Below are 25,301 nucleotides of genomic sequence, written 5' to 3'. Positions count from 1 at the left end.
CAGAAAATGTTCCAGTACACAAAAGTAATTCAACCAGTTCAATCATATTCTGTCACATCTAGGGCAGTCAAAATGTAATTATTCAAATGCCATTCAAGTCTTTTCCATTGACATGCTGGTATTCAGAACATTGCTCAAGTGCAAGGCGGCCTCTTGTCCTCATTTCCCTCCCTGTTGTTCTGAATGTTAAACCTGTTGCGTATCTATGGTTACATAACTCTATAGGTGTGTTTACGAGTGTGTGTGCTTCAGGCTTTTCTTTTCCTAGTCAGTTAGATGTAGATTACACTGAGAAGATCAACCCCCTTAATATGAAATATGCACAACATGATTATTTTATAAACTCTTTTGCAGAATATATCCACTGAAGAATGCTGTTCATGATATAATTCACAATTAGGCATTAACAGGCTTCACGTAAATCATTAGATGTTCTTCTCAGGCTGTACTTTAGATTTCATGCATCTGTGATTTATTTTGTCACCGTACACGATGTTGGTATTCGATTTTGCATGACTCACTGCACAAGTTACTTTACTGTACTTGAAGGCACCTCATTAAGTGATTCATTGTAGTGTTTGGGTAACCATGAGGTTCATAGAAAAGGATTCCCTTGCAGTGTTTTCCTACTGGGTTTGCTCAAATATGACCACTGCTCAAGGTATTCCCTCATTGACGTATGCACACAGATTGTAGGTCTGCAGTGGGGTGTGTAGTGGGGTGTGTAGGTGGGAATGCAATATGTATTTGAATGGGTGTTAATGAATTTTTATTGCATGCATGTACTGTTGCATAACATGCAACAGCAGCAGTTATGCTGTTGCATAACATGGCGTTCATAAGTGATGAGTGTGAGTGTGAGTTTAGATAATAGCAGTTCTCTATCGCAGTGGTTCTCAACGCGGGGTCCGAGGACCACCAGGGGTCCTTGAGGGGGTTCCAGGGGGTCCCCAGCAAATTGATGAATTGTTAGACTTCAGCATTATTTCATTTACAAGAAGTTAACACAATTAGAGAATGTAGAAGAATGACTGTTTTGATCATAGTTTCACTGTTATCTCTCTACCTACAATACAGATAGTCATGGAATTCTGGACAAAATCATATCTAATGATAAAAATATTCTCAGATTTGGGTTTAAGAGACAAAATCTCATCAAGTGGGGGTCCGTGGCCCTAATATGGACTAAATTAGGGGTCCTTGATGTGAAAAAGGTTGAGAATTACTGATTTAGACCATGACACTAAAACTCTCCACTGAAGGTGCATTTACTCAGTAGGAGGCAAAAAGACTGTGTGAGCTGTGTGATTTGGGTGAAGTGGAAAGTGAGTCCCATTTTCTTTTGTACTGTACAAATTATGATGACTTAAGAGAGTTACTGTTACTGAGTAAATAACAAGTAGGAAAATCAGAAATAGGCCTAACACGAAAGAGGAAATGAATGAATAAATAAACAACTAGGCCTAAGTAAAAAAACAAAAAAGACAATTCAAAAAGAGAAGCACACAGATCAGTCCATCCTCATAAATACACCATTTAAAACAGGTACAATTAAGGTTAACCAGAGTTGATATCTTTGACTGAAAATGTCCCAGGGGAACAAGGGAATCATATTTCAACAAACCCTGTAAAATATTCCAAGTATGCGGAGCACAAAACTTAAAAGCGAATAAACAGAAGAAGAACCGGGTAGTTTAGCATGAGCAGTGATAGCCACCATGGCTGAACAGACAAAGAAGAGAGCGCCACCTACAGAAACTCAAACTGCATCAACATAAAATCCAAGAAAAAAGAAACAGATGAATCACTCAGAGGAAGGCAAGCAACCGACTCTGAGTCAAAACTACAGCGAACATCAGCATTGCCTTTCCAAGATGAAAAAGCACTGCAAGATGAGTAGGGATGATGAGGAGCGATGCAGATGTGGCTTGATTTTCTTTTTCTTTCTTATTTATAACTGCAATGTACATCAGTGATTCTCAACCTTTTTCATATCAAGGACCCCTAAATAAAATAAATAGCTCAGATCATTTCTATGGGTGGTGATTACAAAGTTTACAGAACAGGATTCCCTATAGCACAGTGATTCTCAACCTTTTTCATATCAAGGACCCCTAATTTAGTCCACATTAGGGCCACGGACCCCCATTTGATGAGATTTTGTCTCTCTGACCCAAATCTGAGAATATTTTTATTGTCAGATATGATTTTGTCCAGAATTCCATGACTATCTGCATTGTAGGTAGAGCGATAACAGTGAAACTATGATCAAAACAGTCATTCTTCTACATTCTCTAATTGTATTCACTTCTTGTAAGGGAAATAATGCTGAAGTTGAACAATTCATCACTTTGCTTGGGACCCCCTGAATCATTGGTGGTCCCCGGACCCCACGTTGAGAACCACTGCTATAGGCTTTTGCTTGGAAATGGGTTCTGCTCAAGGTATTCCCTCACTGACGTCCACACATACAGCATACTGCATGTATTTGAATGAAAGGAATCAGTTGAAATCAGTGTTACCCCCTCACCATGTGGGTATAAACAGATTAATCAGTGAAGTAGAGTGCGTTACGTGGCTCTAGAAGCACTGGACTCTGCCCAGCACAGCACATTTAATGGCTCTCTGTTAAGGGCCATAAGCTGCAAGCCAAACTAGAGAGCTGAAAGAGCTGTAAAGGTTTACAAGGCAGCTATCAAAGCTTCCTATCAGGGCCTTTGCTGTTTTAAACTCAAACTATAGTGTAAAGATTAGAGTCAAGGTCTTCTCCACTGGGTTGACTCATATGAGTTTTTGAAGGCTGATACAGACACCTATGTGTTTGGATTGAAGCTGTCAATAGCTGATACAATATCTTTAAATGTCTATAAGGTACAATAAAAAGACAAACTTTTTTTTAATGTGTTATACTTCTAAAACTGTATTAGCAGCAGAAAATTGTTTCATTTCCATGAAGGCCCAACAAACTTAACAGCGATTACAATTTAAATGCTGTTTGCTGGAGAAACATGATTTGTAAGGATGATATTTTACTTTTATATAAATATGGATACTCAGAATATAGAATTATACTGTGATTGGCCCTGTTTTCAGCACTCCACCCATAGGGGCCCATTATATTTATAACTTCTTTCCTTCTTTCTTTCTTGCTTTCTTTTTTCTTTCTTTCTTATCCTAAATTGTTAAGTAAGGTAAGTTGATTTAAGATGTATGTACAATTGTGGTAGTCATAGTGAGTATATAGTGACTACTTTATGGTACTTTTTTAATCCTCTTTTTTTTTTTTTACCTATGTATCTGCATCACATTACTGTTTACCGGTTAGATTTGTACAGTATCCTTCTAAAATGATTGAATGGCTTCAGACGTCATTGCTCCTGATTTCGTCAAGTCTGAGTCAGGAGGCTTATGCTGCCTTCAAGGTCTCCTCGTAATCTCCAACGTCCAAGTTCGGAATCATATGACACTGAATTAATCAGGAAAAAAATAAATAAAACTAAATGTATCCTATTTATTTATAAATCCTGCTTCAACAACAGAATGAAGAGAATAAAATGCTATTGTTTTAATGCATTTATTAGCCAACAGTTGTGATATTTAGCATTTTGTTGCACCGGAACACATCTACTGTATATTTTAGAATGGATATCATGCAGTTTGATTGATCACATATTTGTTGTAGAATTGATCAATACTACACTGGTTGTCTATGGGAAGCGCTTAACCTGAATTGACTATGATGTGACATTTTCATCCACACATGCATGAATATGTTCTTATTCTTATAGATACTCTTATTCTGTGTGCTTATTCTTATTCTTATATATTCTTATTCTGATTTTCAGTGGTGAGTTTCAGTGTCCCATGGTGTAAATGCTGCTTCAGAGGCTTTTCCATTCTGACAAAAACACAATTCTGGTGGGAAAACCGTAAACACTTTTGTTTTACAGTTTTTTTGTCCTGGAATGACAGGAAACAGAATTGAATTCCCTTAAATTCCACTTCAGAACAGACTCTTAACAGTAAACTCTCTGCTTCTTCCTCCTGTGAGTGCAGGCTCCATTCGCCGCGCACAATTCCGATATTTCCGACAGCACTTGAAGGCAGCATCAGCCCTCAAAGGTGGGTGGTGTTTACAGCGTGTAGTAAAAACGACAACACACACCGCCTCTCTCTTATTCCTCAACCTACACTGCAGGACAGCAGAGGATACAGTGAACCCAGGGTATAGAGCGACGTGCTGTGTTAGATTTGGCTATTTCTGGATATATTTCTTTATCACTTAGCCTATTATTTTTAATAACTTCACCACTGACAGGTTTAACAACTGTCAGAATTTCACTGCCAGCCCCTGCATTGAATGACAGTCCTATCCTGCTGTCGGACCGTACCACACAGCGCTATCATGCCGTCTATGCGACAGTCGTACACGGTGACGGTGCCGGAGGGACCGGCCGCTTTCCCGTTGGAGAAACCAGACCTGCGGCGCAAGAGTCCGTCGGTGTCCCGGTCCATGCTGGTGTCCACGTTCATGGGTCTGCTCATCAACCAGGCCAAGGTGAGTGAGGGAGTAATCCACTGCACTTCTATTCCTGTCTGACCTCTGTCAGTGGTCCTCCTATATATATTTTAGAATAGGAAATGTGGATGTGAGTGTTTTTGAGGGGAAAAAACATCACTTTTCAACATTTTTCTGTCTGACAGTGACAGCCCCAGACTTTTTCCCTTTAAACTCTTACTGTATCATGTGTTTTTGGTACTTTTAAACAGTGTTTAATGGTGGAATGTCACTCTTATGCCGAGTTTCTATTCCATAAAAGAATGAAATAACAAAATGCTTACTGTACATTTAGTGCATTTTTTCATTCAAAATATGCATGGCTGTCCATCAATCCCACTGTCATTATCTTCACATTGAAGGATTTGAAGGAAAAAAAATATATTTTTGAGAACCACTTTTATTTTATTTTTGTCATTCACACCATTGCATATAATAATATATAATAATATAATAATAATAATCCTTATTTTTATAACCCTTTTCAAAACAAAGTTACAAAGTGCTTTACAAAACGTCTCAGGAGTCCAACATTGTCATAAATAAGATAAAAATAAATAAAACATGAAGCATAGACACCAAATAAAACAAAGTTTATAATAAAAGCAATAAAATAAAGGTGATAAAAAGGAATGAAAACAGACAGAAATACTATAAATACTATGAAAAAGCCTTCCTGTAAAAGTGCGTTTTAAGAAGTGATTTAAAAGAATGTATATGTATTTGCTTTGTTGTTGCAATGAAAGCTCGTAAATAGCAAGTTTCTGTTCTAAGCCATGTACCTGCAGTGCTATGATCCCTTATGAAATAGAGCTATAGTAATCCAATGATAACATATATAGAAGGATCATTTAGAAATATCACAGCAAAACTATAAATTATGTAGAATATCCTATCGGAGTATTATAGGAATATCATAGTGGATGCCATAGGAGAGAGAAAAAATACCATTAAGTACAGTAAGGCCACTTTAAACTCTCTATTGGTACACATATGTTGTATCTATGGGGTCTGAATTAGTGGGGATGGGATGCTCTGTTGCAGCCCCACTTTGTGACTTAGGCTAAGACAGGTGTACCTTTACAAAAAAAAAATCCCACTTTGTGCAGCTTTAACAGCCCCTAGAATTAAACAATATATCTCAAAATCACTCCTCAAAGTGAACAACAAGATAAAAGACATCTTGTCACTCTCTGGAGCCATTTGGAGGGCCGAAAAAAAACTGCTTCGCGGAGGGCCGAACGCGATCCCGAGTTGGCCCCTTATCTGCACCTAGGTGGCAGAAGTTTGACGTGCCTATGCGGGCTATGTAAGCACACACAAACAAACGAGGAGCACAATGTAATCGAGAACGGACCGGAGCAACAATCAGAGCGGGACGTTGCGTAATAGGAAGGAGCGTTGGCGATAAGGGGCGAGCGTGTCCGAGAGTGTCACCTTATCTTCCGTTACAGTACGCTTTGTGAGGAGAAGCTGCCAAGAGCCTGCAGATATTGGTGTCCTTGTGGGTATCAGCACAGTTTGAACCCTGAGGTCACGGGCAACACTTAAAGCAATGTTCCACCGGGGCGTTATTCGGCTCTTGACCGCCATGAAAGCCATAATATAAAGTAATCACCAAGATCAGATGCAGCTGGATGAGTTTGTAGCATTGGGATTTTTACTTCACATTCATTTCAAGGACCCATGAAAATAGACTGAAAACTGACATTGAACACGAGTCAACAACAGATCCTGCTTTTAAGACAATAAAGCAATCTTGGGTCCGTCCTCATTTAAACTAAAATTAGTATTTAAAAATAAAAGTAGATCCGGTCACCCAAACAGGAACTATCTCTCCTAAATACAGTGGTGGAAAGTAACTAAGTACATTTACTCAAGTACTGTACTTAAGTACAATTCTGAGGTACCTGTACTTTACTTGAGTATTTCCATTTTATGCTACTTTGTACTTATACTCCACTACATTTCAGAGGGAAATATTGTACTTTTTACTCCACTACATTTATTTCACAGCTATAGTTACTAGTTTTTTTTTTACTAGTATTTAAAACATTTGATCATCTTTATAAAATAACTATAAAATAGCATTGTTATAGATTAGACTACCCAAAATTTTAGCTAAATTGTTAAGATTAGCTTCACGTTGACAACTTTAAAATGCTGCTTACATGTACATGTATGTCAGTAAATCAGTATTAATATTCCAATAATTTATGAAAAATATAACTCTCTAAATGGGGACAGTTTGCATAATGAGTACGTTTACTTTGATACTCTAAGTACATTTTGCTGCCAATACTTATGTACTTTTACTTAAGTAAGATTTTGAATGCAGGACTTTTACTTGTAATGGAGTATCTTTACATTGTAAATGGATAAATGGACTGCATTTATATAGCGCTTTTATCCAAAGCGCTTTACAATGCCTGCATTCACCCATTCACACACACATTCATACACCGATGGCGGCAAGCTACCACGCAGGGTGCTGGCGCGACCATCGGGAGCAATTTGGGGTTCAGTGTCTTGCCCAAGGACATTTCGACATGTGGACTGGAGGAGCCGGGGATCGAACCACCAACCTTCTGATTAGTGGACGACCCGCTCTACCTCCTGAGCCACAGCCGCCCCTTGTAATGACAAATTGCATAGTTGTATTGCTACTTTTACTTAAGTAAAAGATCTCAGTACTTCTTCCACCACTGCCTAAATAGTATCCCTCCACTATGTTCTCTTCTATCAATAAAAATGCTATTTGGTGAAATTATGTTTTAAAACGTTGGAGCCACAGTCAGCTGAAAATCACAGTAGCAGGATCTGTTGTTGAATCTGTTCACAAATGGGTTAAATGTAAGTTTTCAGGCTATTTTCGTTCCTTTAAGCTCCTTGTCTTGACAACTAGGGGATTTTTTTCTGTGTTCATAGTGGTATGCATGCTTGGGTTTGGGTTTTCAATGCAAAAGATGAAATATGGTTTCAGGCAGGTGAGCATTTAGTGTTATGTAAGGGTAGAAGGGATTACATTTACTCATGTTACTGTAATTGAGTAGCTTTTCTGTGTACTTTCAGAATTTTTTTGAAATCCGTAATTTTACTTTTACTTCAGTATGTTTTGACTGAAGTACTGTACTTAAAACTCATCCATTACAGCAGTGGTTCTCAACGAGGGGTCCAGGGACCACCAGGGGTCCTTGAGGGGGTTCCAGGGGGTCCCTAGCAAACTGAAGAATTGCTAAACTTAGAGAATTAGAGAATGTAGAAGAATGACTGTTTTGATCATAGTTTCACTGTTATCTCTCTACCTACAATACAGATAGTCATGGAATTCTGATCAAAATCATATCTGACAATAAAAATATTCTCAGATTTTGGTCCGAGAGACAAAATCTCATCAAATGGGGGTCCATGGTCCTAATGGGGACTAAATTAGGGTCCTTGATATGAAGAAGGTTGAGAATCACTGCATTACAGAGTACAGATATTGTAGGCTTTCTATAAGCATCAGAAACTGGACAAATATGGAGCCATTCACAGTGAACAGTCATCTGAAAATCTAATTTCTAATTAAAATAATCTAGTTTGAAGTTCTTGAAGGTGTTCTCTAAAAAAATAACTCACTAACATTTACTCTGACTACATTTTAAATGAGCTGCTTTTTACTTTTACTTTACATTTTTACAGCTGTACTTGTATCTCTCCTCTCAGCAAAGTATCAGCACTTCACTGCTTCAGTAGGATATTTTGGTGCTGTTTCCACCCCGTAGCTTTTGTGTTTATCCTGTTTCCAAGGGAGTGGCGTAGCTGGCACCGGTGCAAGTGCGTGTGCCCTCCTTTAGTCACAAGTTATTTGGCCGTGACCGGGGCCTGCATAGCTGGGTTAGGACATCACGTTCTCTCTCTCCGCTGCGCTCTGAGGCCCCCGTGCCAACCCGGTGGAGGGATTTTTATGTTCAGGAGCACAGCAGTTACCTGAACGGATCGCTTCCTCGGTTTATGCGCCGGTCTTTTTAAAGCCCCCGAGCCGCACGCTGAGGGAGCCTGAGATTCAGACTCGCACCATATGGTCAGCTTCAAATACTACGCCGAAAAAGGGTAAAACACAAAGAGATCAGAACATAAAGAAATTAGGATTCATGGGTTTTTGAAGGCTCGAAACCAGTATCGATATTTTTTTGTACTGAAGCTGACAATAGCTGATAACTGTGTGCCAATATTTGACCGTTTTCATGCAGAAATAACTAAATAAATAAATAAAACATTGCAGGCGTTCATGTTTCCTCCAGAATTGTATTCTTGTCAGGGTGGAAAAGCCACTGAAACTGCATTTAGACCTGCATCCCTCAACCTTTTTCATATCAAGGACTGCTAATTTAGTCCACATTTGGGTCACGGACCCCCATTTGATGAGATTTTGTCTCTTGGACCCAAATCTGAGAATATTTTTTATTGTCAGATATGATTTTGTCCAGAATTCCATGACTATCTGTACTGTAGGTAAACAGTAATACAGTCATTCTTCTACATTCTCTATTTGTGTTAACCTCTTGTAAATGAAATAATACTGAAGTTTAACAATTCATCAATTTGCTGGGAGCCCCCTGGAACCCTCTAAAGGACCCCTGGTGGTCCCCGGACCCCACATTGAGAACCACTGATTTAGACCATCATGGGACACTAAAACTCATTCACTCTCATTAAAATCAGTATAGGTTAAGGGCTTCCTACAGACAACCAGTGCACTGTTGATCATTTATACAATAAATATGTAATCAAACAAACTACATCATATCCATCATAACAGAGGTGGATGACACTGACTGGACCATATCCCATTTTTAATAAAAGAACAATATCGCAGCAATAAAGTATATCGATATATATCCTATAGAAACACTATTTTAACTATTGGAATACTGTTTATTGCTCTAAGGAGTAGGAATAGAGTATGTTTGCTCTTTTTTTTTTAGCTTTGAGTTCTTACAATACACAACAGGGTGTAACACCACTTGAAGTCCATTGCAAGATATTTCAAGTGCACTAAGCTTATAAACTTTCCTTATGTATATTATAACCACAACAGAATATTACATGCAGTACATGCAGCTGAATGCATCATGGCACACAGTATAATAGATAAGGAATCTGGTGTGACGAGGTCAGGATCATTTCATGAACTATGACTACCCATAAAGTATTCTCTCCCTGGAGCTGTTGCACACTTTATAATATACTGCTCTGATTATAATGATTATAATGCCTGCTTATAATGTGTTTGGAATGTGTTTTAATGCCTTCAAATAACGTGTTATCCAAAGGCATAGTTTCTAGATAGCTCTGTACTGCCAGTCACACCTTGTCTCCAACAGATACGAGGCATTTAGGTGCTTGTTGGAACGTGAGAAGTGGCATGAGAGTAGTACACAGTGCACCACAAGGGAAAAGATGCCCGCTCTTCTCTCTATGTGCCTGGATATCTATTTACCCGCCACCTTTTTCATCTTTCCAGTATCTTTTCATCAGGGTGTGAAAAGCAAATGTGAGCTATTTCTGAGAAAAAAAAAAAAACCCATAACTTTTGGGGGATTTCCACCATTACAATAAGTGAAGAAACCTGGTGGTTGAATTCTGTAAAAAGCTTGATTTTCCCTTGTCCGTTAACAAGAGTGAGTCTTGTTACTGTAATTGAGCAGCTTTTTATGTACTTATATTTTTGAGTGTTTTTTAAGTCAATTTCTTATTGTTTCTGTTTACTGAAGTATTTTACTTCACTACATTTTGAATTGCATCCATTACAGAGTACAAATTTAGTAGACTCCCTATTAGCATTGCATCAGAACTGGACAGTCGGAAATTGCATTTGCATCAAACCTGCACAAGTATGTACAGGAAACATTATGTTAACCAACATAAAACTTTAACATTAAATGCTAAAATTTCTCCAGGATAGCGGCTTAGTCAACATCCATCCAGCTACAGTATTATTGGTTTGTGTTAGTCTGGTCTAGCTTGTTTGCTAGCCTTGCTAGCTAGTTGGATAGCTAACAGCAAAAGAAACTTCAATAGAGTAACTAAGTAACTTTTATTCTGAGTTAGGGCTGGGCGATATGGTTGAAATCAATATCATGATAATTATAAGGATTTTTCTCGATATCAATATATATCACGATATGGTTCATGTATGCAAAATCACGTTAAATAATCAAATTAATGTTCATCTCATTGAACGGAATGGTAATGTTAGGTGTGATGTCAAACGAAACTGAAATTTTCAAATAATATTCCTACCATACCTCATTTTATGAGAGTTTTTAAGTAAAATTTGCTTGTCATAATCAATTTAGACAGCAGAAATGTGTCACGATATTAAAATATCTTCATATCATCACGATATGATTCCACTGAAAGACGATAAACGATAATATTGAATTATCGCCCAGCCCTATTCTGAGTAAATTTTTAAGGAGCTACTTTTTTTTACTTATGCTTAAGTAGACTTTTGCACCAGTAATTTTTGTTCGTAAAACTTTAGCAAAATAATATACTTAAGTGTAATATTTTGGTACTGTTCTGGTACCCTGCCCATTAAGTCTGTACCATGCTGGATGTGTGCTGCGATTGCTCATAGTACAGTATGAAATTCTGTGGAACAGGAAACAGCCATGAATAATAAGTGACATTGTTGCTCAATTTTAAAGTGTGAGTTGACAGTTTCATGGTAATATGTGTGCGTATGTGTGTGTGTGTGCCTTCACTCCTGCTTACGTTTGTGTGATGCTACCCTGACGCTCTCATTTCCGCCTGCATCTCCTCAGCCGTCAGCAGAGGCATTGATGAGTAACGACACCGACCTGGCCCGTGTCATCAGGTTACACTGTTACCGTGTTCCCTAATCTAATTTGTTCAGGCCGAGGCTGCAGGTCCTACAGCAATATGTAACCTGTAAATACTGGAAACCGTCTCTGGGATCCCTAGACATGCAGTTATTAGTGGTATGGAAAGACAGCGGTCATCCATTCACCATGAGGCTAGTTTATTATTCAGCTCAGTGTTCAGGGAGAACCATGTTGAGCCCAGTAGACTCTAGGTGGCTCTGTTTAGACTTAGGTTTTTTCCTGCTTTTTCTGAAGCTTGTGGCATCAAAATTCCAGGGTTAGAACAATATATTGGTTTTCCAGGCCAATAGTAGAAAATTAAATAGTGGAATAGTAGACATTAGTTCTTCATTTAAAGGCCACTGTATCCCAGAATTTCCCTACCATTGAATACTGTGGTGGGCTGGGTTACCCTGCCTTAAAGAACTGTTAACCCTAAAAGAATTTAATTAGTCTCAGTTTCAATGGAGAGTTTTAGTATCCCATGATGGTCTCAATGCTGGTTCAGAGGCTTTTCCACTTTGACAAGAATACAATTCTGTGGGAAACAATGGATATTTGTCATTTTATGGAAAATCTTGGGAACAGAAATGGTAAAATGTAAAGTTATCGAGTATCAGCAGTTTCAGTCCAGTATTGGTCTAAGCCGACAGATGATTAACATTACCAATGGCACCAGCAAAGTCTGCTCTAAACTGGTTGATTCTTCACTTCCTAAGCAGATCTTTCCCCTATTCTAACACCATGTTACATTCTGCAAATTCTCAGAAGAGCCGTTCTATTTGGTAAGCATCACATGCCTCGCTGCTGTCACCATGGTGTCAGTGGTGGCTTGAGTCAGAACAGACGGTGGTATTTTGCGGAAAGATGATATATATTGCATGTCGGGTACATGCTGCCGACAATGTGACGAATGGTATGCGTAGGTGTATTTTTTTCCACACAGCCCTTCGAGGCTCACACACACACGAGGAATGTAGCAGATCCTACGTGAGGCTATCATAGTTTCACCATATATAGGCTGTGTGCAGGCTGTACTCAGCACTGGTCCTCTGTTGGGATGTACAGTAGGCCTATGGAGAAAAAACACAGAATATCTGCAGTCAAACACTTTGCTCTTCTCTCCCTGGTCTGGGGTTGATTTATATTGCATGGATTTCATGGCAAAAAGATTCTCTTATTTGACTAATCTACTTGCCTGACCACCTCCTTACTCTCTACATCAGTGATTCTCAACCTTTTTCATATCAAGGACCTCTAGTTTAGTCCACATTAGAGCCACAGACCCCCATTTGATGAGATTTTGTCTCCTGGACCCGAATCTGAGAATATTTGTATTGTTAGATATGATTTTGTCCAGATTTCCACCATGACCATCTGTAGAGACATAAGAGTGAAACTATGATGATGATCAAAACAGTCATTCTTCTACATTCTCAAATTGTGTTAACTTCTTGTAAATGAAATGCTTAAGTTTAACAATTCATACATTTGCTGGGGACCCCCTGGAACCCCCTCAAGGACCCCTGGTGGTCCCCGCACCCCAGGTTGAGAACCACTGCTCTACATCAACATCACCTCCAAAAGCTATATTTAAAGGTGCTACTTGTAGCATTTTAACATCAATACATCATTAGCACATTAAAGATGAGACATTAGTAAACAAACAAGACTGTCACAGAGAAGACTGGCAGCTTCTACCGGCCTCTACACTGCATTTTACATTGTGTGCCACCAGGTCCGATTTGGTGGGAAATCGGCGTGATTGCTTTACAGCACAAAAGGGAGGTTGCTTTATGGCACAAACCAGGAAGAGGGCACTGTTTTCCTGCACAAACAGAGCAAGTAGCAACATCCAGCAATGGTGGTTTATAGGAAATGTGGTCTTAATTTTGAGAAGCATTAGCATTGATGCGCAATTGAAGGCTGATTCCACTCTACTGTCAAAGCCAAAGGTGTTGCTCACAAATTCCATTTCACTTACTCTCATCAGGTAATCTTGTCATTTTTATTCCAGTTTTGATCTGAACTTCAGGTCGATAATTTTCTTTTTTTTTTATATTTTGTTTGTTTGTTTCCTGTACCCTGACTGTCAAACATCCTTAAGTCATCCCCTGCTACCTGACTTAATGATATTAGTTTCTATTTTTGTCAGTGCCTTTCGTACTGTGCAAGATATACTACAGTACACATGTGTTCAAATGGGTTTTGGCACTCCGTTTCAAGGACAGCATTGATACAAAATCCTTAAGTGATAGTGTTGTTCCCAAGTAATTAACACTGCGCCCAGTGGAGGTCACATGACTTAAATGGCTTTAGGGGGCAGTATATTGGAGCCCCAAATGAAACTAGAGACTCCAAGGACTCCATTGATGCCAAACCCGTCATGTTAGCACACCATGGGGTAAACACATCTGTAAATTCAAAGGAATTTTTGAGTTGTTCCAAAGTGAAGATCCCCTTGATATATCACTCATTATAAACGTGCAATACCTGACACATTATCATGACACATTATCTTCATTGCTGATTGATATCAGTGTCAAGTATCAGGCATTGACTTATATTGCACATAATTATGTTTTACCTTTGAACTTCACTAATACTTGCAATGCTGCAAGTATCTGTACAAAAGTATCTATGGCCTCGACTTCATTTCAGTTTTAGTTTAAGGTTGTAAACTCGAAACTCTTGTGGTTCCAATAATCCCATTTATATTCATAAGTAATGATGTGAGTGGTCTGAGCATTTCTTTTTTGTAATTAAAAACGCTAGTATGCAGTTTTATCTAACTGTCTACAGTGAGCTATTATGACCTCTTGGATAATTACAGCCTCATGAAAGTTTACACCCAGAAACTAGAGACATGGGCCATTCTGAGAATGTAAGACTGGGCTATTAGTGATAAATGAACCTAACCCAAAAATGGCATGAGATTTTAGTAAAACTATGTAACCCTTTGTATCAATCCAAAACTGTCCATATAATGTCCTAAATCCTTCTACACATAGTCAAGCTGCCTGTCACGTGAATCTTCAGGGTCTTTGTTATGCTGTATAACACTTGTATGTCATTCCTTAACAAATGGATAAGTGAACTAGAATCTCCTTACTCTCTCTCTGAGCAGAACAAGAGTCCTCAAGGCCTGGTGGGACTGCGGAACCTGGGCAACACTGTAAGTATCCTTTACTTAATGATATACAATAGACTGAACTTTTGTAGTTCAACATTTCATGTTCATGTCTGACCCACCAAAACCGCTGAGTCCCAAATACCTGTCATCACCAAAACACCATCCATCTCCATTAGAATTGTTTGTTCAAGCCTTCTCTCCTCCTCCTTTTTTAATGTTTTATGGTTCTTTCCTTCTGTGTTTACAAGTGTTTCATGAACTCCATCCTGCAATGTCTGAGTAACACCCCGGAGCTGAGGGATTACTGCCTGAGAAACACACATCGCACAGATCTCAACAACAACTGCAGGGCTAAGGCTGATCTCATGGAGGGTAAGACACTAACACTGAGACCCAAATACAAAAACACACCGGCCTCTAAGCTGTTAAACATTTACAGTTGCTCATACTGTACCCATTGCCACCTGATTGAGGAATACTGTGGATCTGGGCATTGTCTTGTGAATCTTATGGGCCGCTAGTAATTAAATGTTGTCCCACCCTAACATTTTATAGATGCTTCATACTTGATAGCCTTTGTACTTTATACTGTACATTATACAGTGCTCCACTAAAACAGCGATAAACATTTGAATTCATTTCCAAAACAATCACTAAGGTTTGTGCAGGGAAGAGTGTTCTATATCACCAACATGACCAAATCAGAAAGCCATGCTGTTCACTGTCCCTTCGCCATAAGTGGAACAGCTGCCTAATAGCGCTGGTCAAAAAATAAAACCTCTTTGTCCTTCTCATGGTCATGCATACAGTATGTAAATTATATGTAAATCTAATCTTATGTCCCACATATTTATTTGTAAGCGAGAATATGCAAAGCGATACTGCACCCAATTCCCAAACTCTTTGTATCCCCAACTCCCCCAAATTATTGTAGTGCATGTAAGAAGCTTGTCCATTCTGAATGGTTGCTATCATTGTTGCAAGACGCAGCATCATCACCAGGGAGTCAGACCAGCAAGGCAAGGGGTTTTCCATCCTAGAATCTCAGATCAGATCAGAAAACTCCAATTATAAAGAGACTCAGGGAGTCTTACAACTGAAGGTATTTGCGTGGCAATTGGTGATGAATGGGCTATTGCTAATGCTAATGCTATTGCTATTTAATAAAAAACTCTTCACCCTTAGCTCAAGCAGCTGAGGCAAAAATGTGTGAATTGCCCTCGCAACACACTCTTATTGGACCTAAATTTCCATTTGGGAAAAGAAACGTGTATTTCAAAAAATGCTTATACTAGTTTTGTTCTCATTTTGGAACAAAACTCATTACCGACCTTGTCCGTCCTATTCATGGTGTTATTTTCTTCCTTCCTTCTTTCACCCACTCTCTCTCTGACAGAGTTCGCTAAGCTCACTCAGACCCTGTGGACCTCTGTGAACACTGAGGCCGTCAGTCCCTCAGATTTCAAGACCCAGATCCAGAGATATGCTCCAAAATTTGTAGGCTACAAGTAAGTCTTCCTTCCTTGTGTTTATGTGCCTCTACCCTTATCTCTACACCATCCATTCTTTTCTCTTGTGTGCTTGTCCTTTTTTCTTGCCATCTTGGAAACGTAACTGCTTTTCTGAGTGGCTGGCATGAGTGTTAGACCGATATATGGGGCTGATATTGACTTTTTACTTAAAATCAGCCAGTCAGTGTCATCCAAAAACCCAAACTGGTTGAATTCTAGTTGAAATAATGAGTATATAAAAGTAACAATTTCTCTCTCTCACCCATCCCCTCTCTCTCTCCCTCTCTCCAGCCAGCAGGACGCCCAGGAGTTTCTGCGTTTCTTATTGGACGGTCTCCATAATGAAGTCAACAGAGTGACGGTGCCTCGTAAGGTGTCCGCTGAGGACTTTGAACACCTCTCGTAAGTCAGCAGACCCACCACCTCGCACCTCTGCTCCTAATAAGTCACTCATAACCTGCCACATAAGTAAGACCTTTCACTTCAAAAAAGACGCAAGATCAACGCAAGATTTATATATTAGTGCAGCTATAGGCCAAATTGTTCAGATTTGCACGAAAGCACCCAAATTGGTATGCATGCACAGTTTGATACCTTGGAAGGAAAACATCATAAACTGTTCAGATCATTGTGTAATGATGAATTCATTGATATTATGTAAAGCAATACAATAAAATTGCAATTTTAATGAAGGGAACTGAGAACATTGCCATTTTTCCAAATTCCTGATTCAGGCAATTTCATTCTATCTCTTTACACAATATCAGTGAATTCATCATTACATCATGGTCTGAACAGTTTATGTTAATTTTAGCACCGTATTCGTTAGCCACCAATACATTTTCTTCTGTTCTATCATGGTCAGTTCAGCAGACATGGAGGATGGCAGAAGGAAGAATCGCACTGTACATGTATATCAATTTTGGTGCTTTTAAGCAAATCTAAACGATTCATGTGCATTTCTGGACTTTTCTCATACGTACATTTCTTGACTACGTTTCTTGACTGTAAGTAATCCAGAAGAATTTCTATTTAAAATTATCTTAAAAGACACACATCTCAGTTTTCCCCTTGAACAATCTAACATTATAAAAAGGGTTTTAAAGACAGGGTTGGGGACTAAATTAAGCTGGTTTGACTACAGTATGGTTTCCTTCACAGGGATGATGAAAAAGGCAAACTGATGTGGAGTAAGTACCTGGAGAAAGAGGACAGCAAAGTGGTCGGTGAGTGACTTGCCTTGATGGGATACGGCTGTTTAATTACCAGAGGCCTTCCTTGTGTGTCTATGTGTATTGCGTATTAACGTGCATGTTGGGTTTTTCCCTGTAGATCTGTTTGTTGGCCAGCTGAAGAGCTCTCTGACCTGCACTGAGTGTGGCTTCTGCTCCACTGTGTTCGATCCATTCTGGGACCTATCTCTACCTATTGCACAGGTCAGCACGTACGCACACACACACACACACACCCACACACACTGTTCTTGGTCACAATGCAAATGCTTGCAGCGTAGCCATTCGTCTTGCCTTGTACATTCTATACATGAACATCCATGCAGTTTGCTGATTTCTGACTGGATTTCTTCTTTGTCTCCATAGAAGAGCTCAGGAGAGGTGACTCTGAAAGACTGCATGAGACTCTTCACCAAGCAGGATGTATTAGATGGAGAAGAGAAACCGGTAAGACGCCTCTCTGTCAACATACCACCTCCTTCTTGTAAACTGATATTTCTTTGGATTATGTAGCGGCAACCTCTCACTACCGTCTCTTTCTCTGTCTCTGTCTCTCTCTCAGACATGCAACAGATGTAAAGCCAGGAGAAAATGCACCAAAAGGTTCACCATCCAGAAGTTCCCTCAGATTCTTGTGCTTCGTATCCTTTCCTTGCATGTTACTCTTTGTTTCATGCTTTCACTTTATTGAATATGGTAAGTGCTAGCCGGGTTCAATTGAATAATAATCACAATAATAATCTTCATTTATACAGCACTTTTCAAAACAGTCACAAAGCGCTTTAAAAAAACATTAAAAACAAGCAGAGAAAATTAAACAAAAGCAATGAAAGCAAGGTCAAAAATATAAAAGCAAAGCAAAAACATAAAAGTAAGCTATAAAATGGAGGTCAAAACAATTAATAAGGTTGTTACATAAGAGCAAGTCTATAAAAATGTATTTGCCAACCTAAACTCCTCAGGCAGGTCTATCCAAAGTCTAGCAGCCCTGATAACAAAAACCTGATCACCTTTTGTTTTAATCTGGACATTGGATGAACCAATAGGAACCTTTTGTTTTTAATCTAGACTTTGGAACATCTAATAATACTTTAGCATATACCATGTTGAGTGATAATAGAACACTATCCAAACCAAAAAGATTGACCCTTTAGTAATAAAAATGTTTTTCATTATATGACCTGTAGGTTAATCAAAATTAACTCAATACAGCTGATGTATCTACATCAGCAACTATTTAAGGTGAGCAATTACGTATTCATCTGCTGAGCAGTGATTTTTAGCTGTACACAGTCTCCCATCGCCCAACACCTTCACTTCCTATGGAAACAAAAGTCACGCTCCAAGTAAGTCAACTGTAGTTTTTCTTTCATGCTTCCTGTAAATTTTAAGTTTCCTACGCAAAACTGCCAGACTTAGCCACATATAATTTAAGATTACTTACCCTTTAGCTTCAGAACTGCTACAACTTATACATTTCTTACCTTTGAGATAATGCTGGTGGCTTGCTATCAAGCAACACAGTGTAGGCCTATGCTAAAGTGTTAGCATGGAGACTACTATCACTCAACAATATGCTAAAGTGTTAGCATGAAGACTACTATCACTCAACATAGTGTATGCTAAAGTGTTACCATGGAGCATACTATCACTCAACATAGTGTATGCTAAAGTATTAGCATGGAGCCTACTATCACTCAACATAGTGTATGCTGAAGTGTTAGCATGGAGTACCAGAGCCAATCTGTCAGAGACATTGGTGATTTTGGCGTCTACCCAGAAACTATCTTGACACTGTATTGATATGACGACTTGCACCAATGTTGGTTTGGGTTGACGTTGATTCCTGCACATTCCTGCACGACAATTCCTGCACATCGCTATCTGTCAAATGTTTGCTGGGTATGTTCTAATCATTTAAGTTGACCAACAGGCCAGTCTCCAGATCTAAATAGAAGCAGTGCGTACAGCATCATATGAGCCTTGGCAGGACATTATGACCCACAAACCAGTAACAACAAAAGAAATAGCGGCAGCCTATCAGTCGTAGATGTTCACTTCCTTGACTTGGCGTTCCTCCCAGACCTGAAGCGTTTCTCAGAGTCTCACATCCGAGCCAGCAAGCTTTCCACCTACGTCAACTTCCCTCTCAAAGAGCTGGACCTCCGGGAGTTCGCCTCGGAGAACAGCGGTAGGTACTCAGGTGAAGCTGAAGGACACTAATATTGTCATCAGAAGGGTTAATGAGCATTTTTGTTTGTCAGCTTTTGCTTTACTTTCCAAATACAATATGATTTTATGATTAAGGATTGCACTAGTTTTGACTGACTGTGTCTTGTCTACCTGTAGAGCATGCTGTGTATAACCTGTACGCAGTGTCCAACCACTCTGGAAACACTTTGGGAGGCCATTACACAGCGTACTGCAGGAACGCGGCACTGGGGGAATGGTACAGCTACAACGACTCCAGGTATCAACTATCCACACCACACTGTACCTCAGATATCCACTTAGCAGTTTGGCATGAGACTAGACAGTATGATTGCTTGTGTGCTTGCTGTCAAATTGAGTTTATCTCATTCTAGGTGTGTCAGCTAGTTGCCATATTTCATAGACAGCGAATTAAATGGGCAGTGTAAGTAGGTCAAGTGTGTGTTTGTGTCTGTGTGTTACACACTGATACACTGAAGGCCGATACCTGTAACAATACCAATACTTTTTTGATCAAAGCTGCCAGTAGCCGATACTCAATTTCTTTAACATTGCCCAGTATTTAATATACCCCCAAAATTCTATTCTCGTCAAGATGGAAAATCTTCTGAAAGAGCATTAGGACCATCATGGGTCACTAAAACTCGCCATTGAAACCCAGGATGATACTAGTACTGCTACTGCTAATCAAAAAGAAGTCAAATGAAGCTTCATATAGCACATTTCATACAACAGTGTAACCCAAAGTGCTGCACAAACCTGCTTAAAAAGAGTTCTGGGTCATGAAAAAGACAGCAATAACAGGAACAAGATAGCCAACATCATAAAGAGACGTAAAAACAGGAGAGGTAACGTTTAAAAAGTATGGTTAAAAAAATCTATAATAATAATAATAACTAGTAGGGCACTTGGAGAGCGCAGACCTCCGCCAAGGTTCGTGCTATTATTGCTTGTTCGTGAGTCGGATCCGGATCCGCTCCAAAATTGAATGGGTTCTTCCTTGGCCCATGCTACACCCTTCCACAAAGTTTCATGAAAATCGGGCCAGTAGTTTTTCTGTAAGCCTGATAACAGACAAACAAACAGACAAACAAACAAACAAACGGCACCGAAAACATAACTTCCTTGGTGAAGGTAATAAACATTGATGTAGACTTGTGTGGAATCTGATCAAAAGGGACAATCAGTGTAATATTGATCAATTCTACAATATGTAATCAAACAAACTGCATCATGGACATAGATGAAACTGACTGGAGCAGATCCCATTTTTAACAAAAGGCAAATATTGGACACACGAGTCTAACCCCAGTGCCATGTGTCTGTCCGCCTGTTTGCATTTACGTTCGTACAAGACAGAGATCTAGAACATGCAATCCCCTGTGTGGGTCCTGTAACATTCAGTGCTGTAACAGTATACTGTGTGTTGTCACTGCAGGGTGAGTCCGATGTCCTCCAGCCAGGTCCGCAGCAGTGATGCCTACGTCCTCTTCTACGAGCTGGCTGCCTTCCCTCACATCAAACACCAGACATACCGACTTTAGGCACTCCGGAAGAGTTCTTAGCTGGACTGAACTGGGCCCAACGGGGTCAGACTGGACCGTCCGCTCTGAGAGAGTGCGTTACCTGGTGGACATGTCATGGAGAAAGGCCCAGCATTATGGACTAGGGATGTGTTTCTGAGGAAACACTCTCAGACATTGGCCTTTGGTCCCATTTTGAGGGGAAAAGGGATGGAATGGGTGGACAGTGAAGTCTACGCAGGTGAAGAACTGGTGAAGAGCACATCAGGATTTGAAATAAGCGTAACAGGTGCTCATGGGTTGGGAGGAACGGAAGAGAAAACGTGTCAAACATCTACTTCTAGTGTCAAGAAAGTATGTAAATCCAGGCCCAATCACATCTGTAGGGCTGGATGATAATTCAATGGAATCATATCGTGATGATATGGTGATTTAGGGCTATAGTTGCCATAGCCCTATTCTGCTGTCTAAATTGAGGATAACAAGCAAATTTTATTTAAACACTTTTAAACACATTTTTAAAGGAATGTCTATGTAGATTTATTTCAGTCATCCAGGTAGTAAGATGTCCAAAAAAAAAAAAAGAAGCAAAATCACCAGACTTAAAATCATAAAAACGTAAAAAAAAAAAAACTGGTTTTAAACATTTTCCAGTGGATTTTAGTTCTATTTTTGGACATTTTAAGGAATATTATTTGAAAATGTCAATTTTGTTTGACATCACACCTAACATTACCATTCACTTCAATGGGATGAACATTCATTTCATTGTTTAACATGGGATTTTGCATACGTGAGCCACATCGTGGTATATACTGATATCGAGAAAACTTCAACCACATCACCCAGCCCTACACAACTGTGAGACAAATATAAGATGCCTTTATTTAGAGGGCAAAGAGGTATTCATAAAACACCACCTATGCCTTCCTCAGGGTGCACAAGCAACAGTGGAGTCAGTGGATTCAAGCTTAAGATGAAAAGTGTTTTTTTAATATCTCTTTGCCCTCCAAATAAAATTATTTGGTTGTGCCTGGATCTGGATTTATATACTTTCTTTACCCTAAAAGTACATTTTTACATTGTTTTATTTTCTCTTCACACCATTGTATGCACTTTGAACATGGACTATTCACTTATGTTGTGAGGACTTGAAGGACAGAGACTTGAAAAACATTTCACACTGACCATGCGGGTTGTAAATTATTTTATTTAATATGATGCCTGTGATTGGGAGTATAGCGTCTGGTGCCACCTAGTGGCAAAAATGGATGTGTGCAGCTTGAAAAGGCTTTAAGGTTTCCTCTAGGAACCGTGGAAATACAGTTTCACGACATAACAAGATGGAGAGAGGATGTTTTGTGTATGTTGGTACTTATGGGGCAACATGATGAATGTAACTGTACTATGGTACTGCCAGCCATATCTAAGCATCTCTGTGGAGATGCATCAACAATACTTGTTCAGGTAATAAGGCTGTCGCCTTTTCATGAAGTCAGTTCAATGTCTATACATGAATAAAATACATTGTCAACCTATGCATTAACTTGTGTTTATTTATGTAACCGTTATTTAATCAGGCAAGTGAATTAAGAACAAATTCTTATTTACTATGAAAGCCTGCAAGAGGCAAAATGCCTCTTGATGGGGAAGTGGGGGAAAGGGGGGGATACAATAAAGTAATAATGATAATAATAGCAAAAATAATAAGAGAAAGTGGTGTTTTGTACATGGTGTATTCACAATTTAGCTAATCCAGTGGCAATATGTTTAGACTCTCTTATTAAGTATAAGAACACAATATAAAGCAGACAAAAAGGAGATCATTGTGATGTACGAAGTGAGTTATGAGTTAGTTCATAAGGCATTATAGGGCATATCGCAACAGTGTAATGAGTGTAATGACTTGTGACGTAATAAAATATCAGTCTAAATGGGTTGAATATGTAATAAAACCTGTTAATGCCATAAATTCCTGGATAATGTAATAAAATCACAGTATTACAGTAACCAGTAATTATTATTTCACAAGGAATGTAATATATTTTGAATGATGATGTAATAATAATATTGACTAATAATGACTAAGAATGTCATAACTTGGGTTACTAATTTGTTAGTCAATGTTGTTATTACATCATCAGTTAGAAATATGCTATACCCCTAATGAAGTCATAATTGCTGGTTGATGTAAACATGTGATGTCATTTCATTATTCAGGAATAAAGGTTTCTAGTCTATTTAGAGGAACATTTATTACATTTTGACAAGTGAGTTATTACTTTATTTGTTAGTCATTAGGCAATTATTACTTTAACAGTTGCTACATGGTATAATAAGCATATTAGAAGCACATTGTGAGTGGATGAAAAAAATATAGCATGGAATATGCACAAAATGTAGCGTGGGTGAATACTTAATGGGGTAACTTTATAGTTTATGACAGGATATAAATTGAATGTGATTTTAGGATCTTTGTATGATGATTACATGGTGAGAAAAGTTGATCTATGCTTGTCCGCTTGTGCAATAGTCTTCAAGTAAACTATTACCAGTATTGCATAATTACTCTATGTTAAATAACAAATGCAAGTTAATAAGTTCACTAGTCAGCTGTGCACTTACAGGCTAATTGAGGTGATAACCTGTGTCAGACGGCACTTATGTCAGAAACACCTTTGACCCACATAAAACAAGGCCACTGGGATTAGCATATGACTGGACGTTTCACACTACAGCCACTAGAGGGAGTCATGTGCACTGGCACAGTCTCATGAGAGCACTCTGTGTGTAGGTGTGTGTGTGTGTGAGTGTGTGTGTGTGTGTGTGTGTGTGTGTATCCTTGGAGGTTATCTGGTTCAATCCTGTGTGTGTGTGTGTGTGTGTGTGTGTGTATCACTTCAGCCCCAAACACACAGGACAGCTGCTGCTCAGTGTGGGGCTTACAGTGACATAACCAAACTAGGTTTAGACAGATATGGGGTTTTTGAAGGCCGATGGCTATACGGATATTTTTGGATAGAAGCTGCCGATAGCTGATATGTTTTTTGTGGTATTCACCATCTTGAAATGAATTCCGAAAAATGACAAGTATGCAGTGTTTCCCTCCAGAATTGCGTTCTTGTCCGGGTGGAAAAGCCTCTGAAACTGCATTTAGACCCAAACTCTTGACACCTGTTTAATAAATATTTCATAAAAAAGACAATATTGGCCCGATAAATCAGCAAACAAATATATGTATTACTTCCCCCATCTCTCTCTCTCTCTCTCTCTCTTAATGACTGCCCTCTGAATAAACTCGTTGAGTCACTGAGCTTGAGGAAAAAAACTCTGTGTGTGTGTGTGTGTGTGTGTGTGTGTATGTGTGTGGGAAGTGTGTGAGCTCAAAGCATTACCCTCAAGCATGCTCCTGTATGAATTCATGTACAGTATGTTTGTCTGCCTGAGTGTATACGTACGTCACTGTGCGTTTACGTATGCGGCAGTGTGTGTGTGTGTGTGTGTTCGCGGCAGTGCACGTCACTCTGTGTGTGTGTGTGTGTGTGTGTGTGTGTGTGTGAGATTAGGTTTCTGGGGCCGAGACAGATGATCTGTTTGTGACGAGGCCAATTTGTGAGGAGAAAAGAGATAGAGTTATCTGGTGTTCCAGCTGTAACACTAACTGGGCCTGCTGGTTGGAGGGAGGGTGCCGCCATGTTGGGACTCTTAGAGCAGTGGTTCTCAACGTGGGGTCCGGGGGACCACCAGGGGTCCTTGAGGGGGTTCCAGGGGGTCCCCAGCAAATTGATGAATTGTTAAACGTCAACATTATTTCATTTACAAGAAGTGAACACAATTAGAGAATGTAGAAGAATGACTGTTTTGATCATAGTTTCTCTGTTATCTCTCTACCTACAATACAGATAGTCATGGAATTCTGGACAAAATCATATCTAACAAAAAAAAACATTCTCATATTTAGGTCCAAGAGACAAAATCTCATCAAATGGGGGTCCGTGGCCCTAATGTGGACTAAATTAGGGGTCCTTGATATGGAAAAGGTTGAGAATCACTGGCTTAGAGAAAATCAGATCTGGTCCAGTCAGTGTCCTCAAACTCTGATAATAATGGATAGGATGTAGTTTGATTCATTACATATTTATTGTAAAATTAAACAGTATAGTGGTTGTCTATGGGGCAACCACTGTCAAATTTGACTGAAAATTTCAGCTAGCAGTAATTTGTGTGCAGTGTCGGGCTTTAAAACCCCATATTGGTC

General features: G+C 39.2%; 1 protein-coding gene across 3 annotated transcripts; it reads left to right on the top strand.

Moving 5' to 3' along the window:
- The first annotated feature begins 4,206 nt into the window (after window positions 1-4,206).
- LOC139666835 (ubiquitin carboxyl-terminal hydrolase 2-like) lies at window positions 4,207-22,583 on the top strand. Of its 3 annotated transcripts, none has more exons than XM_071546171.1 (12): window positions 4,207-4,558; window positions 14,561-14,608; window positions 14,815-14,938; window positions 15,963-16,074; window positions 16,369-16,479; window positions 17,239-17,303; window positions 17,410-17,513; window positions 17,676-17,756; window positions 17,872-17,950; window positions 19,393-19,500; window positions 19,659-19,779; window positions 20,959-22,583. In XM_071546171.1, the coding sequence occupies exons 1-12, from the start codon at window positions 4,361-4,363 to the stop codon at window positions 21,062-21,064; spliced, it is 1,257 nt and encodes a 418-aa protein (XP_071402272.1). In that variant the 5' UTR covers window positions 4,207-4,360; the 3' UTR covers window positions 21,065-22,583. The 3 variants fall into 3 exon arrangements, with proteins under 3 accessions (XP_071402272.1, XP_071402274.1, XP_071402273.1); XM_071546173.1 differs by having other exon boundaries at window positions 14,558-14,608; window positions 17,679-17,756; XM_071546172.1 differs by having other exon boundaries at window positions 14,558-14,608.
- Window positions 22,584-25,301: the final 2,718 nt, after the last annotated feature.

The sequence above is a fragment of the Centroberyx affinis genome, unplaced genomic scaffold (assembly GCF_046629955.1).
Source record: "Centroberyx affinis isolate AG114_WGS23_722 - 3 ecotype Tasmania unplaced genomic scaffold, CSIRO-AGI_Caff_v1 ptg005150l_1, whole genome shotgun sequence".
NCBI lineage: Eukaryota > Metazoa > Chordata > Actinopteri > Beryciformes > Berycidae > Centroberyx > Centroberyx affinis.
This window is presented reverse-complemented; position numbering and strand designations above follow the sequence as displayed.

Bases quoted from the DNA above. Each gene is read 5' to 3' on its own strand.
- LOC139666835 (XM_071546172.1), top strand. From the start codon at position 4,361: ATGACAGTCCTATCCTGCTGTCGGACCGTACCACACAGCGCTATCATG. The intron at 14,939-15,962 runs GTAAGACACTAA...TCTCTCTGACAG, and splicing joins TAAGGCTGATCTCATGGAGG to AGTTCGCTAAGCTCACTCAG. The intron at 19,501-19,658 runs GTAGGTACTCAG...GTCTACCTGTAG, and splicing joins GTTCGCCTCGGAGAACAGCG to AGCATGCTGTGTATAACCTG.